The sequence below is a fragment of the Artemia franciscana genome, chromosome 9 (assembly GCF_032884065.1).
Source record: "Artemia franciscana chromosome 9, ASM3288406v1, whole genome shotgun sequence".
NCBI classification, from domain to species: Eukaryota; Metazoa; Arthropoda; class Branchiopoda; order Anostraca; family Artemiidae; genus Artemia; species Artemia franciscana.
In genome coordinates this window covers 23,561,837-23,578,975 of record NC_088871.1, presented here as the reverse complement: position 1 = coordinate 23,578,975, position 17,139 = coordinate 23,561,837, and the positions used below count along the sequence as shown (strand labels likewise).

At 37.0% G+C, this 17,139-nt stretch overlaps 1 protein-coding gene and 1 long non-coding RNA gene across 5 annotated transcripts in view; one reads left to right on the top strand and one right to left on the bottom strand.

Moving 5' to 3' along the window:
* The window catches only part of LOC136031167 (uncharacterized), a 140,820-nt gene that overhangs the window by 30,883 nt on the left and 92,798 nt on the right, over positions 1–17,139 (bottom strand). The gene's annotated exons all lie outside the window — the stretch shown is intronic.
* LOC136031163 (kinesin-like protein KIF28P) overlaps positions 1–17,139 on the top strand; it is a 154,942-nt gene that overhangs the window by 85,952 nt on the left and 51,851 nt on the right. For all 4 annotated transcript variants that reach the window (XM_065710502.1, XM_065710501.1, XM_065710503.1 and 1 more), the window contains exons 13-16: positions 3,493–3,630; positions 8,006–8,089; positions 11,740–11,802; positions 16,422–16,568. In XM_065710502.1, the coding sequence (XP_065566574.1) occupies positions 3,493–3,630; positions 8,006–8,089; positions 11,740–11,802; positions 16,422–16,568 (432 nt within the window). The remainder of the gene's footprint in view (positions 1–3,492; positions 3,631–8,005; positions 8,090–11,739; positions 11,803–16,421; positions 16,569–17,139) is intronic.

Sequence of the window (17,139 nt, the reverse complement as noted above, 5' to 3'; positions counted from 1 at the left end):
GTAAGGAGAGACATAAAATATTAAAATGAACAGAAATTATTCCGTATAAGAAAGAGGCTGTCCCCTCATCAATGTCCCGCTCTTTACGCTGAAGTTTGACTCTTTGTCACAGTTCTACTTTCTAAAACAGTAAAAAACTCTAGCATAAAGAGCGGGACGTTGAGGAGCGGACAGCCCATCTCGTATGCGGAATAATTTCTGTTCGTTTTAAGCTTTAATGTCGCTCCTTACTTTCAGTTGAAAAAACTTGTTTGTTTTTTTTTTACTTAATTTCTGAATGTTCGTGAATTAATGTGTGTTTTGATTTTGGCTCACCGCTCACGGATAATTAAAGCAAAATTTGTATATTATTTTTTTTTTCGTTTTGACTAAACGGCTTTATCATAGCTTTGATCGGAATATTTTGATAAAAAGAGATAAAGCAGGAGGTCTAATTACCCTCCAGTGTTTGGATATTTAAAAATGCAGCTAGAACGTTTGATTTTTTTTACGAACGTATTCACTAGTAATAATTATACGTAACTTACGAATTAACTTACGTAACGAACTTTATATTTGTATATTTTTATTATGTATATGAGAGGGTTTGCCTCCTCGTCAATACCTTTCTCTTTACACTAATCTTGAATTCTGTCCAAATTCCTTAAGAATGACCCCTGAATCACAAAGGACGTAGAATAAATGGTTGAAATTACTAAAAATACTTTATCGTAAAGAGCGAGGTATTGAGGAGTAGACGAACGCCCTTATATAATGCCCGTTCATTTCTAGGAAGGAGGCCTAATTACCCTCCAGTTTTCGGACACTCCAAATTCCTTAAGAATGACCCCTGAATCACAAAGGCCGTAGAATAAATAGTTGAAATTACTAAAATAACTTTAGCGTAAAGAGCTAGGTATTGAGGAGTAGAGGAACCCTCTTATATACTTAATAATACCTGTTCATTTTAAGTTTTTATGCTGCTCTTTACTTCCAGTTGAAAGAAAAACTTTTATTTATTTATTTTTTTCATTGTTTTTTAAGCAATGCTAAAAAATCCAGCCCCCCCTCCTTCACGAGGCAATTCTCTTGCCTCGTAATAAATTCCTCCACGGAAAGATCCTCCCACGCAACCCCTCCCCGGAACCACCTGCAGCCCCCCAACGTGAAAAATTTCCCCTGAAAATGCCTCTACACTTCCCAATAACCATTACAATATGCAAACAAAGGTTAAAGTTTGTAACTTGTAGCCCCTCCCCCGGGGACTGTGGGCGATTAAGTCGTCCCCAAAGATATAGCTATTGGGTTTTTCGACTATGCTGAACAATGACCATCTCAAAATCTTGATCCGGTGACTTTGTTAAAAAAAGGAGTGTGGGAGGAGGCTTAGGAGCCCGCCATTTTTCGGTCACTTGAATGGGCACTAGAAATTGTAATTTTCGTTAGAATTAGCTTTCTCACGACATTCTAGGACTACTGGGTCGATACGATCACCCCTGGAAAAAACAAAACAAAGAAAAACACGCATCCGTGATTTGTCTTCTGGCAGAAAATGCGAAATTCCGCATTTTTGTAAATAGGAGCTTGAAACTTCAATAGTAGGGTTCTCTGATACGCTGAATCTGATGGTAATTTTCGTTAAGATTTGATGACTTTTAAGGGATATTTTCCCCTATTTTCTAAAATAAGGCAAATTTTCTCAGGCTCGTAGCTTTTGATGGGTAACATTAAACTTGATGAAACTTATTTTTAAAATCAGATTAAAAATACGATTCTTTTGATGTAACTATTGGTATCAGTATTCCGTTTTTTAGAGTTTTGGTTGCTATTGAGCCGGGTCGCTTCTTCCTACAGTTCGTTAAAATGAATTATTTGATGAACGGTTAAATAATTTTTTTGGTAAACGCTTCTTAATAAAATTTGCAGGTGTTTTGGAAAAAAAATTGGTGATGAATATTAAGCAAATTATATACATATTAGTTTTAGTAGTATTAGTTTTAGTCGTATTAGTTTAAAGGTTCTGAAAAATATTTAAGTTTAACCAGAAGTTTCAAACAGTTCGTAACAACCGAAATGTTAGTGAGAATTGATGGTGTCCAATAGTTACCGAAACTACAAAATTCAAAATTTCAATAAATATAGTTACATAAAAACTAATCTTAAAAATAATTCCAAATATGTAAGATTCATTAAGTTTAATGTTACCCACCAAAAGCTACGAGTCTGAGAATATTCACCTCATTTTTGAAAAAGGGGGAAACATACCCCAAAAGTATAGGAATATTATTGAAAATAGCACCATTAGATTCAGCAATGCAGAGAACTGTACTGTAGGGTTTTCAAACTTCCATCTTTAAAAATGTGGAATTTTGAAGTCTTTGCCTGGAGAAAGATCATGGATGCGTGTTTATTTATTATTTTGTTCCTTGTATTTCGTATTTATTTTGTTGTTTGTATTTCCCAGGGGTGCAAGAGAAAAGATTAGGAGAGGGATACAGTATTGGAAGAGGAGCTTAAATTAAAAGTTCCAGGGCTCTTTTTAAGTTCCAAAGATATTGGAGGGCAGCTAGCCTCCGTCAAATGCCCTTTTTTCCCCAAAGTCGTCCGATCAAAATTTGGAGATGATCATTTTGTTTAGTATAGCTAGTATGTCCAATAACTAAGTCATTGGGGATGAAATGACCCCCCAGAGCCAACGGAGGAAAGGACGAAAGTACAAAAATTTGCTAATTGTTTACGTATAGTATTTGTCATTGTTAAACATACAGACATTTTTCAAGGGTGTATTTTTTTACGGGGAGAATTTCTCTTTGGAATGGAAGTTTCAAGGGCTGAACTTTCCCAGGAAAATTTAACAAGGGAGGCATTTGCCAGAATGTAAATACGGAATTCGTTTTGTTTGCCTTACTTTCTCGTTGGCAACCCCAATTTACATTCAGAGATGTTCTGAGGTATTGTCCGGGAGAAATTTTCAGTGAAATTAGAATTCTCCGAAGAGTTTCTACGCGGGGAAGGTTTCCTACGGGAAAAATTCCACATTGGGGAATTTTCACCTGGAAAAATTCTCCATGTGGAAGTTTCCCTCAGGAAAACAAAAAATACATTTGGGGAAGGAATTCTGAGGAAAATTTTTCGCACAGAAGGGATTCTAGTATGTCCTGAAAAATGATCAGATACTACGTAAAATCATTTTTTTTTTCGAATGAAAATGTACAAAGGAGTATTTTTCAAGCGGAAACGTCCGCAAGAAATTTGTTTTGGGGAACTCACAGAAAGTTTGGAAATTTTGTGTAATAATTTCGTAAGAAGAAGAATTTAACATGGGAGGAACATTCTATGGAGGGATTTTCCGCGCTTTTATGTTACCCTTGGATTAAGGGTTGACTTTATTTCCACTCGTTTTATGTTCAACGTAGCTCTTTACTTTTCATTAGAAAAATTCATTTGCGAAGAAAGTTTTTTTTTAAATTAATAGTATGTAAAGAGGCACAAGATATTCCTCTTCTCTTGTAGGTTTTTGTCAAGATGAAAAATATGGAAAATGAAACTGAATTTGTGTGGCCAAAAGACAAGTTTCTTGCCCGTCTTTATTTGATGAAAGAAGTATATAGGAACTACGAAGAGGGCGAAGAAGAGTGGGATTTGCCACCGGTAAGCTTTTCTCAAACCTAGTAAAATTAGACGAGAAATTATTTATATGTAGAAGTTAGTTTTGTAGAGGCCGTCTCTACATTTGGCCCTCTTTGGACAAAAATTAATATTCTGTGGCGGAAACAACAGAGAACACCGCTCTGCTGTGGCTTACCAATATGGGGAGGGGACTATTTAGTGTTTCAGGTCATGGAAAATTCATTAACTATTTTAGAATTTCCATTCTTTAGGAATTGACGGTTGGCGGGACAAATTGGTAGAAGACGCCTCTTTACTGAGGCACAATCTCTTTTGATAATTCAAGAGGTCACTAGAAAAAGGGTATTTCTACCTCTAAGCAACAAAAAGAAGAAATAAAGAAAGGAAAAACAGTTCCATGCAAAAGGGAGGTATAATTAGGAATTATTGTTCAAGGAGCTTACTAACTCGGTGTTTCGAGTGTTGTACTTTTTATTTCGATCTGACATGAATTTCAATTAGTTTCAGGCTATTTTGAGGTTCTTATGAAATTGTTTTGCAGTTACACTTTGCTATTACGATTTATATTAAAATAAAATTTTCTGGTTGCAAATGGTAATCTTTTTTCACTAGACAGTTTTTTTTTAGTTTTTGTTAAGAAATGTAGATCCAGATAGCGTCATCAAATTTTTTCAGGTACCCGTGTTACTTCCAGATTGTTTCCTTGGTAAACTCTGGGAATCTTGGCCTAGCCCATATTCCCTGAGAACCTTTCTACAAAAAACGTTTGTGAATAATCGCAAACTATTTAGGGATATTGCTCCTGAGGATTTAGGGTTATGTACACTCATCGTTTCAATGTTTCTAAACAGAACGACTTTATCCAAAAATGGACCTAGTGTCATTTGGCTGAAGTTTGAGGAGGTATTAGAAGAGGGCACAGGAGGGAGCTTTTTTGTTCTTAAATAACTTTAGGTCCTTAGAAAGACAATTAGAAAATTCAGTTCCTTGTCAAATGAGCTCCCTCCCTAGTTTTTATTACCAGCTACAATGAGAAGTAACTGGGAAAAAGTGTTTGGTCGTTCTCTGACTCTTTGCTGGGCCCCTTTTCAGAGAGACAATCTTTCTTTTTCGGTCTTGGGTATGCCTCAGGGAACGACATGAGCCACATAGATTCTGGGGTTAGGGCCGTAAGTAATGCTATTTTCTGATGGCTTAAAAATATGTTTTGTGATGGGAAAGTGGGGCTAGTTTGATTTTGAGTTTGTGAATGGCTAGAAATTTTCATGAATCGTTCTCTTGGTCACAAAAATCAAATATACTTTCGTGGGAAAGGTTTGGGCTAGTGGATAGGAAATAGGGTTAAAATCTATTTTTTCTTGATCAGCTTGAGCATTGCTGTCATAAGCCATTGAGCCAAGATGAACTAAATGTAAAAAATAAGTCTTGGGACACACCATCTCCCCCAACCAAGAGAATGGTACCCGAAAAAGAAACCAAAATTTGTTCGTGATTGGTTAAAAATTTTATGATCAAATCCTATGATCAAAAGATACACAAATGTAGAAGGTAAAATAGAGAAATGGTTGCCATTAAAACAAGCCCAGCAAAGGGTCAGACAACAAGTAAGAATTTTTTTCCTAGCCACTTGTCATAGAAGTTTGGTCAGAAAAACATGGAAGGGAGCTCGTTTGACTTGGAAATAAATGGTTTAATTGATATTGGATCCGAATTGGGCCAGTTTTAAGGTAAACAATTGTTTTATTTACTTTCTGTATTTGTGCCCCTTTAGCCAAGAACTTCAGCATAGAAATTTTGAGCCGAACCAAGAAAAGAAATAGTTTATTTCTCGACGCCAATTTTTGTGTGGGGGATTTGGTAAAGATTGTGTCCCAGAATGTTTTTTTTACATTACATTTATCCTGGTACAAGGACTTGCGACACTATTTTCAAGCCGACAAGATATAAATGCGAAATTGCTGATTCTTTTGATCTCTGTGAGTTTCTAGGCATTTACAAACCCAAGATCAAACAATCCCCACTTCCTCATTATAGAACCTTTGTTTAAACAAACAGTAATTAGTGTTATTTACATCTCTAGCCCCAGAGACTCTGGGGTTCATGTCGTTCCATGATGCTTATGTTTTGAACCTTCTGACTATTTTGAACCTAATGGAAATCTTAAAAATTTGATCGGGTGTCTGGGTATGAGACCTTGCCACTACTAATACTACTACTAACAACCTACTGCACTACAGAGCCACCTGAGGGCAAACCAGCTATGTACGCTCCTCTTCCATCCAAATCTATTCAAAGCTTCCCTCTTTGCACCCTACCGAGAAGTTCCCGTTTCCTTTAAATTTTTCTTTATGACATCGTACCATCCCAAACGAGGACGACCTGCTTTCCGTTTTGCCTTAAACGGTTGTAAAAAAAACAATCTTTGGCAATTTGTCGTCCAGTTGAGTTCAATTGTTTCTGGTTAAGCATTCAGTTGTTCCAGGAAAATTCTCATCCTCTTTATTGTTGACATCAGTAGCAGCACTCCTATGTACCTTAGTATCTTGTATCGATCCTGCCAGTATTCGATTTACAATAACATAATCAATAACGTTTGCTGTCTTACCATCACGTGAATACCATGTTAACTTATGGGCCATTTTATGACCAAACACCTTATTCGTTATAACTAGATTATTATATCTACAAAAATGCAAAAGTTATGTAGCCATTACTGTTTACTTTTCCCACACTAAATTTACCTAAGCTAGGATACCATATATCCCTATTTCTACTGACTTGGGCTTAAAAATCTCCTAATAAAAACACTATATTTCTACCTGGGACCCTGTCTGTTTGCTCCTGTAATTGTTATTAAAATTCATCTTAGTCACTAATATCTCCGTCAGTCGGTTCACCAGGTGCATACACTACTATAACTAATGCTCTGAACTTTTTAGTCATAAAATGAGCAATTACTACTCTATTATTAATACCTTCTCAGCCTAAAAATGACTTAGTAGCTTCCTTATTCATTATGAGCCCTGCTGCTTGTCTATGTACCCCATTCTTTCTTCCTGAGAAAACAAATTCTGTATCACCTAATTTCATGCTTCCTACCCCTGGGATATGAATTTCTGAGACTCCTATTAAGTTCAGTTCGAATCGTTAGACGTCCAGTAAAATGGAGGTTTTGTGCAAATCTGGGCCCATCTTGGTCACAACATGGTTTTCAGCTCTTGACGATGCGCTTCTATCAACAATAGTTAAAATCCCGCACAGACACTCTCAAGCCTATTAACTTCGACTCATTTTATGTTCATGCGTACAAATATTATGCTACTACATAGAGGCAACCCATCGTAGATAAAATAGCTAGGGAGAGGTTTTTCACACCGAAAACGCCCGTCGAAACGGACCAAGCCCAGGAGATTTTATCCATTAATCAGAATTTGTTGTGAATGCTGAGTCGTTTACGAGGCTATGATTTCCTCGAGGGGCGCAACTCAACAAGTGGGAATAGAGTGGAACGCAAGGTCCTCAGTCTTGCAGGTACCCTAAAAGGGTCGAGGCAGCCCTTTGCAGAGGCCGTTGTCCATGAATCTGGATCTTACGCCGTACTGCAGATATTCTGCGTCACCATACAATTTAACCAAGTACTGGGAGAAGGTTTGTAACTCCTGAAACGTCTGGAAAAGTCGGTGGGCCCTGTCGAGTGAACATTTTAGGGGCCGTCTTCCTCCTCCACCTGTATTTATGGCGCCGGACAAAGGTGCCACAGTTTCTATTATTGACCTCCTTGGACAAGGCTTCCCCATGGTCCGTGCCTCCTATGGAGGTACCCTACATATATGTAGGGTGTTCCCTATCACCCCCCGGAGATACGCTGATTGGCCTGGGGGAGGCCCCTAAAGAGCAGTAGACTCATAATTTTTTTTTGATTGTCAGAAAATTTTTTTAAGGCAATTTATGACTGGCTCAAATTAACGCTCGCTAAGTCCCAGTATTAGCGCAATCCTACTGTGACTTGGCTTTTAGCGAAGAGTATTGGCAAATTTAATGTTTGCCTAAAAACAATTTCAGTGCTACACGATATTTAGCCAACAAAATGCCTCCGGAGTCTAAAGAAATAAGTTATGCCCGGCACTGAAATTAGCGGAAGAATTTTATTTCCATTCTCGCTTTGTAAAATATGGACGTCACACCTCAATTTGGTGCTTCATCGAAAACTTTGGAAAGCAGTATAAATGAAAATTTGGACATTTCTTTGACCATTCTTTTCTTACAGAGTGGCCTGGTGTAATCATATTGAAGGTTAATAGTCTTTTACCGAGGAAGCACTACTGTACTGCTTCTGCTAGGGTCCCAGGTTAAAAGAATGCTAATAATTTTTGAAATTTCTTTCGTTTTTTTATAGGAACACGATCCGTTCATGGAAGTTGTTGACACTGAAGTTATTATTGGAACGGTTCAAGTTCCGCTAAGACCATTAGCACATCTGGTAAGCATGAATTTACATATATTAGTTCTCGTTTTCGCCTGTCTTTCGCAGATAATGTGGACTTCTTCTTGATGTCAAAGCGTTGGGTTATGTTCGATACAACCATCTTGGGAACGCTGATTTACAACATCTTCCATTTGTCGCATTTTCATATAACCTTTGGCCATAGTTGCTTATGCCTTGCAATATTTTTCTAACGGAAGCATTAGGTTACGAGAGATATCACATTTTAAAAGATGTATAAGGCAATTTCATCAGCTACGTTGGGGTCTAAAAAGTACATTTGGGCATACGAAAGTGGTTTAAAATAACCTTTAGTTGTTTGTGATGAATGTGCCGCTAAATTTATTTGTCTAATAAATTTATCCTGCTATTTTGAAGCTAAAAGCCCAACGACTACGGATGGTTTAATCGTCTTTTATGTTTAACGAAGATGAAGAAAGACATTAGTTCAAGTGTTGGAATCATTTGTAGAACTTTTTAGAAAGCAAAGCACGTCCTAGAATATGGCAAACTGATTCACTTGGAAATTGTGGAGGTGGCAAAGCAATTCTACCATGCAAGCAGGAATATCCAAATGAATAAGCTTCGTTTGCTACACTTTCCTCGGGAAAATGGAGGGCTCCACAGTGAATACGTGCACCGTTGAAGGGCCAAAAAACACTGTTGAAGGGCCTAATAGGGGAATGTTTACTTACGTTAAGGACGAAGCATTTACACGTGACTTGTATGTTCAAGCTCCCATGGGGGAACCCCGTTTATAACTGAGGAGGACACACACTTGGATGTTACGTAATGACAATGTACACGTGGGGTGTTACACGCGTATCCTTTAATAAAGTTCATTTTCTTTTTTTTCAAAAGGTTTTTTACTCAGGGTTTCATTTTCTTTCAAGGCTTCATTTTTTCTTTCAAGGTGTTTTCTCAGAGAACCTTTGTATTCTAATGATTTTTGTTCCCATTAGGACTCAAAGGGCCATTTTCATCCAGTGGAATGATGCCTTGGATAGTCGGAATAAGAAAAGCTTTCTAATACTTTGCTTCAGGAAATAGATTCTAAGGAAAAACCTGTTGCACGCGAGGAGAATCCTCTGTTCGCGAATACTAGAATTATTAAATGAATTATGTGTTTCCTATCACTACAATAATTGAGAGGCAGAGGAGAAAATTGATTGTTAGAGTTTGGCTATATTTGTAGTGCACGTGCTTGGTAAATAGTGTTTTAGAAGGGTATAGTAAGCCCAGACAAAGTAGTTCTTCACCTCTTAGCGATATGATCTTAGCATTTTGAAGGGTCCTTTCTGGAGAATTTCTAAAGATGTTTTCTTAGAGAATGGTATAAATTTAATCAAAACATAGGAAAATGCTACTTCTTAGAGAATGTTTAGAGATATTTTTTAGTGAATGATCAAGTTTTCTCAGAATATAGGAACATTGGGGCACAAGACATGTAACTTAGTTCTATATTTTCCAACCTTTGACAATCAATGACTGAACCACCCCCATAACGGACAATTCCAACTGTGTAGGGGGAGTCCTAGCAGCCAATTCCAGATGGGGCGGGGGACTTCTTGTGTACTCTTTGGGGTAGTGGGGGGTGTTAATTCCAAAAATTAGAAAAAATGAGGTATTTTTAACTTACGAACGGGTTATCGAATCTCAATGAAATTCGATATTTAGAAGGATATCGTGTCTCAGAGCTCTTATTTTAAATCCTGACTGGATCTGGTGACATGGGGGGGGGGAGAAGCCTAAAACTTGGAAAACACATGATTGACATAACCGGAACGGATCCGCTCTCTTTGGGGTAGTTGGGGGGAGGGGTTAATTCTGAAAAATTAGAAAAAATGAGGTATTTTTAACTTACGAACGGATGATCGGATCTCAATGAAATTTGATATTTAGAAGGATATCGTAACTCAAAGCTCTTATTTTAAGTCCCAACCGGATCTGGTGACATTGGGGGGAGTTTGGGGTGGGGGAACCTAAAATCATGGAAAACGCTTAGATTGGAGGGGTCGGGAGTCTTATTGGAGGAAGTCTTAGATACGTGATTTATATAATTGGAACAGATCCGCTCTATTCGGGGGAGGGGGGGTTAATTCTGAAAAATTAGAAAAAAATTAAGTATTCTTAACTTACGAAGGAGTGATCGGATCTTCATGAAACTTCATATTTAGAAGGAGCTCGTGACTCAGATCTCTTATTTTAAATCTCAACCGGATCCAACGTAATTGGGGGGTGGGGGGCAGTTGAGGGGAATCGGAAATCTTAGAAAATACTTAAAGCGGTGAGATCAGGTTGAAATTGGATGGGAAGAATAAAAACCTGTCTAAGACACGTGACTGACATAATCGGACCGGATCTGCTCTCTTTGGTGAGTTGGGGGGGGGGAGTTAATTTTGAAAATTTAGGTATTTTTAACTTACGAAAGGGTGACCAGATCTTAATGAAATTTGATATTTAGAAGGGTCTTGCGTTTTAAAGCTTTAATTTTAAATTCCGACCAGATCCTGTGACATTGGGGGGAGCTGGAGGGGGAAACCAGAATTCTTGGAAAACGTGAAAATTGGGGTATTTTTATTTTACGAATATGTCATCGGATCTTAATGAAATTTGATATTTAGAAGGAATTCATGTCTCAGAGCTCTTATTTCAAATTCCGACCAGATCATTTGACATTGGGGGGAGTTGGAGGGAGAAATCTTGTGAAACACTTGGAATGGAGGAATCGGGATGAAGCGTTGTGGATAGAATAATCAAATGTCCTTGACACGTGATTGACGGTATCGTACTGGATTCGCTCTCTTTGGGGGAGTTGGGGGGAGGGGTTCATTGATTTGGCGAGTGCGGTGCTTCTGGACGTGCTAGGACGATGCAAATTGGTAGGCGTATCAGGGAGCTGCACAAATTTACTTGATAAAGTCGTTTTCCTAGATTCGACCATCTGGGGGGCTAAAGGAGAGGGAAAATTAGAAAAAATTAGGTATTTATAGCATACGAGTGGGTGACCGGATCTTAATGAATTTTGATATTTAGAAGGACATCGTGACTCAGAGCTCTTATTTTAAATCCTGACCGGCATTAAGCCTCTTGTTTTCCTTTTAAATCAATCTATTAGTTCATAGAATTTTGCTAGAGCTCATACCATATGATCTCTTGGCTCTTAGCTCTTCTTGCCTCGTCGAGCTCTTAGCTCTTGTTAAGTTCTTCTGCTGTTTTCTTTTTTTTTATTTTTTTTTTAATATATATTGTTTTTAACAAACAAACAATTAAACATTATATTAATATATGTATAGAAGATAAACGATCAACAATTTTGTATATATGCGTTTATAGGTTTTTCCTCAAAATTGATATTACAGTTGTTTTGTTTTAAACTGGCATACTAACATGTCAGGTCACAAAAACGATCTGAACAGGTCACAACCTTAAGGAATAACTTGTGTTTTTCCGGGGTGTTTGTATTGAGCCTACGATGACGTCATGACATCAAGTAGAGGCTCTCATTATTTGCAGTTAAAAGACTAGCGACAATAAGAATCTGTATATGTTTACGTTTACATTTAAGTCCAAGTTCTTATATTTTACCTTTATGTTTGACTTTGTTTATTGAGATGGATCAAAAGCTAACAAATATTATTTTTTAGGTGGAAATCAAGGGCTATTTTGATGTCAACGATTTAAAAGGATCTGCCATCGGTCAAATTGAGGTAGGTATTATTCAACTTTTCTCTTTCGTGACTGGCCGGGACAAAATTTTGATTAAAAAAACAAAACAAAATAAATGTAAACCTGTTGAAATAATTTAATCTTAGGTAATTATACTTCTTCTTTTGAAATAATGGCGTTCCAAGCATTGGACTTTCCTCCAAAAAATATAGCAAAGGCTAGACAGAAACACAGATAGAAACAGCTCAGGGAAGGTAACTAAAGCTCTCGCAGACTTAAACTGTACAGATGATTGAATTATCCTAGATATTAAATAAAAAAAACTAGTTTTTTAACTGAAAGTAAGGAGCGACATTAAAACTTAAAACGAACAGAAATTACTCCGTATATGAAATGGGTTGTCCCCTCCGCAGTCCCACGCTCTTTACGCTAAAGTTTGACTCTTTGCCACAATTCTACTTTTTAAAACAACTAAAACTTTAGCGTAAAGAGCGTGGGACTGCGGAGGGGACAACCCATTTCATATACGGAGTAATTTCTGTTCGTTTTAAGTTTTAATGTCGCTCCTTACTTTCAGTTAAAAAACTAGTTTTTTTTATTTAATTTCTGAACGTTTTTGAATTAATGCATGTTTGATTTTGGCTCTCCGCACATAAATTATTGAAATGAAATTAGTATATTAATTTTTTTTTGGCTAAATGGCTTTCTCTTAGTTTTGATCAGACGATTTTGAGAAATAAGGGGTGGGGAAGGAGGCCTAGCTGCCCTCCAATTTTTCGGTTACTTAAAAAGGCTACTATAACTTTTAATATTCAATGAACGTTTTTATTAGTAAAAAATATACGTAACTTAAGAATTAACTTACGTAACAAACTTTTATATTCTTATATTTTTATTATGTGTACGAGGGGGTTTGTACCCTCGTTAATACCTCGCTCTTTACACTAAATCGTAAGTTTTGTTCCAATTCTTTAAGAATGACCCCTGAATCAAATAGGCCGTTGAATAAATAGTTGAAATCACTAAAAATATTTTAGCATAAAGAGCGAGGTATTTATCTCCTCCTAAATACCTCGCTCTTTATGCAAAAGTATTTTTAGAGCCCTTCATATGCGTAATAATCTCTGTTTGTTTTAAATTTCAATGCTATTCCTTACTTTCATTTGAAAAAACGTTTTCATGTTTATTTTTTCATTGTTTTTTTTTATAGTAATGCTAGAAAATCCTGCGCCCTTTTCATTGAATTTTTTTCAACCATGGCATATTTCTCCAAGGAAAGATCCTCCCACATAGCCCCCTCCCTCAACCCTACCCCCAAAACCAAAAAAATCCCCCTGAAAACGTCTGTACACTTCCCAATAACCATTATTATATGTAAACACTGGTTGAAGTTTGTAACTTGCAACCCCTCCCCCAGGGACTGTGGGGGAGTAAGTCATCCCCAAAAACATAGTTATTAAGATTTTCGACTATGCCAAACAAAATGGCTATCTCAAAATTTTGATCCGTTGACTTTTGGAAAAAAATGAGCGTGGGAGGGGGCCTCGATGCCCTCCAATTTTTTTGGTCACTTAAAAAGGGCACTAGAACTTTTCATTTCCGTTAGAATGAGCCCTCTTTCGACATTCTAGGACCACTTGGTCGATACGATGACCCCTGGGAAAAAAAACAAAAAAAACAAAAAAACAAAAAAACAAACAAATAAACACGCACCCGTGATTTGTCTTCTGGCAAAAAATGCAAAATTCCACATTTTTGTAGATAGGAGCTTGAAACTTCTACAGTAGGGTTCTCTGATACGCTGAATCTGATGGTGTCATTTTCGTTAAGATCCTACGACTTTTAGGGGGTGTTTCCCCCTATTTTCCTAAATAAGGCAAATTTTCTCAGGCTCGTAACTTTTGATGGCTAAGACTAAACTTGATGAAACTTATATATTTAAAATCAGCATTAAAATGCGATTCTTTTGATGTAGCTATTTATATCAAAATTCAATTTTTTAGAGTTTTGGTTACTATTGAGCCGGATCGCTCCTTACTACAGTTCGTTACCACGAACTGTTTGAAAAGAGTTACTGATATAAATGAAGTTTTGTGGCTAATGAAAGTTCAGGCTGAGATTATATGTTCGGAAAGTAATGTTAAGAACACTACATCCCTTAGATCAGGATTGAATGAAGATGAAGAAGTGACACTACTTAAAAAAATAGTTTATCAAGAGGATAGTTAAAATTAGCCGAGTAGGATCATTAGCACAGAAAATTGATGATATGAAGGTGCAAAACTTAGAATAGCCATTGTTCAAGGTGTTCATTGTTTTAAAGGTTAAAAAAGTTCGGAAAATTACTAAGATATGTCTATGAATTTAAACTTAAGCCTAAGGTATTTGAGGTCAAAACAGTTTGAATGGCCAACTGTTATGGTGAAAAGTAGTATTTCGAAGATATATGGTTTTGTTTGGAGCAGTTGTTTGGCTTATCATATGTTAAAGGATTAGCTGTTCGAAGTCAGTTTTTTAAGATTATATTTCTTTATTATAACGAAAAAAGGTGAAGATAGCATGGTCTTGCTTGATTGACATGACCAATTGCCTAAAATTGAGCTTTTATGACTATCAGTAGAGAGTCAAACCAAAAGTTTGTCGTTGTGACAGGGTGGAAAACGGTTATGGAGAGTATTTAACGGAAGTAAGTCCTCTATTGCAGGGAGAAATGAATGAAGCTAAGTTGGAGGAAAGCGTGCAAATTTGTTTCAGACCCAGGTGACCTATTTTATTAAGATTTTACGAGTATCACTTTATCCCTCAGAATAAATTTTCCTAGAAATTGCAGTTTTGTCATCCCACCAACAGGAGGACCTGAAAAGAATACTAGGGATTTCTGCGTAAATCTCCTTAATTCTTTGATAAGACAGATGAGACATGTATACATGACAAAACAATGTTTTACAAGTAAAACCTTTACCACATTATGAGCTTATATTTGTTTTTTGTTTTTGACAAATTTTGTTAAAGTATAAGTAACGTTTTGGCAGCTTAATTACTGAAAATCAAGGAGGCACACTCGTGCCTCTATAAAGAGGCGACACACGACAATGTTAAGCGATCTTCGGTTCCAGTGGTCGCAGAGGGATGGGGAGGGATGCATTTCGTAGCCCGAGCTCCAACTAAGAAACCTGCAAAATTTCATCCCCCTCCAACTTTTCCTTCATGGGGAAAATCTGGCCGAAAGTTTCGACCCGTCCACCCCAGCCCCCCTTTAATGTTGTTTGATCGGGCTGAAATTCACAAGTTAAGGTCCCCTAGGGCCCAGGAGCTTATCCGCGAAATTTCAGCTTGATCCGATAACTCCTTCCCTGTTTTCCAGAAACCACGCATAGCCACTTAAAATTCATTTACTTTTTTTTTTCTAGACGCCTACAGGTCACATCCGACATCGGATCTGGGTGTACGAAGACTCATTCGATGCGGAATTCTCCGAGTAATTTTCCTGGAAAGTTTCGTAGGAAAATCTTAACCCCCCGAAAGTTTCGACCCTCCAACCCCCCCCCCCCCCCTTTAACGTTGTCCGATCGGGCTGAAATTCACAAGTTAAGGTCCCCTACGGCCCAGGAGCTTATCCGCGAAATTTCAGCTCGATCCGATCCCTGTTTTCAAGAAACCACGCATTAGCTATTAATTAACGGATTTCTCTCCATAAGAGCCCATGTTAATTTGAAATTTTTAAAATTTATTGAGAAGTTATATTTACACACATGCAAGTTATTAGCTCAGTTGGTAGAGCGTGAGACTTTTAATCCTCGGGTCAAGGGTTCAAGTCCCTTACGGGCGGTTTTTTTCACAACATCAAAAAAATTTTGATAACACCTGGACAGCTTATCATTTGAGAGATAACAGAATATCAGCTTCTTATGAGCAAAAGAAACATTTCGGTCATTCTATCTATTTTTTTTTCTATTTTATACAATGATTTAAAAGCGGGGGGGGGGGGGATTTCCTCTCCTAATTCCTGTACGAGGAGTACAGGAATTATTAAATTACATCCACCATGGATTGTAGAAAAACGTACAGAAATAATATGAAAAAAACTTCGTTTTCTTAAAGAGTTAAAGAGGCTGCGTCCCAAAGTCGAACCTTAAAACGTACAGGAATTAGAAGAGGCAGTTGGGGGGCTGCCGCCCCCCAAACCCCCAGCTTTTAAAGACTCTTTTGTACAGGTTTTTTGTTTTTTTGCTAACCCCCCGCTCTTGGCTTGGGAAAGGCCCTCTTTTAATTAACGAAACATTGAAATGAATGAATAATGGAATAACTTCGAAAAATGTTAAACACAAGAGAACAGGAGAACCATTGCGCCGAAACTAGTAATTAGTAACAATGAAGTCCCCCCACAAAAAAAACCTGTACAAAAGAGTCTTTAAAAGCTGGGGGTTTGGGGGGCGGCAGCCCCCCAACTGCCTCTTCTAATTCCTGTACGTTTTAAGGTTCGACTTTGGGACGCAGCCTCTTTAACTCTTTAAGAAAACGAAGTTTTTTTCATATTATAGTAAGTAGAGTTACACGTGAAATCCATTTATTTCCGTTAAGTCTTTCTGCTACTTCTATTAGTTTTATCTAAAGTAATATAAAAAGATGAAACCATGAGATAATTAAGTTTCCTTTTTAGATAGAATTAGTGCCTTGTGACGCTTCAAGAAAAGAGAGAAAAGCTGATGTAGAAGGGTATTTGGAGGATCCAACAGATCTGATTAATAAAAAGCTCCACTTTATTTTGAAAATATGCTCTTGCCGAGACTTGCCAAATCGATATAAGGTGAGAAAATTAATAAAGATTATCCTTTTTGCTAGGAAAAAAAAAACAGTGTGACATTTTCCTTACTTCAGAAATAAAGTGTTATAATGTTACGATGCCAGAAATAGATATTAACATTATTTCAACAGTTGTTTCTAAAAACTGGAGCAAATTTTGGTTGAATAAGTTTAAGAAATCATTGAATTACATATCACTTATTTTGAGAGCCGTTTCGAAATTTTCGACAAGCTGCAGGGTTTCACACAACTTCTTCTAATTAAGGCAAAGGCCCCGAATTCCCAATGTCTTCCATCTAAATCCATTTTTATGGAGGCTAAAAATTATTTTTGAAAAGTTAGAAGTAGAACCATGCAATTTTTTTAGTATCAGTTTGCATTATGCTGGAATGTGCTTGCCGCATTATTAAAAATACCACAACTGATTGTTATGTAGTCATATTTTTTTGCTGGGAATCGAGTATTGACATTAATTTTCTTCTTTGTAGGCTTTAACCAAGATCTTGGCTTTGGTTTAAAAAAAATATTTCTATTCTTTATTCGAATATTAACGCGGTAGTTTGGTATAATGTCCA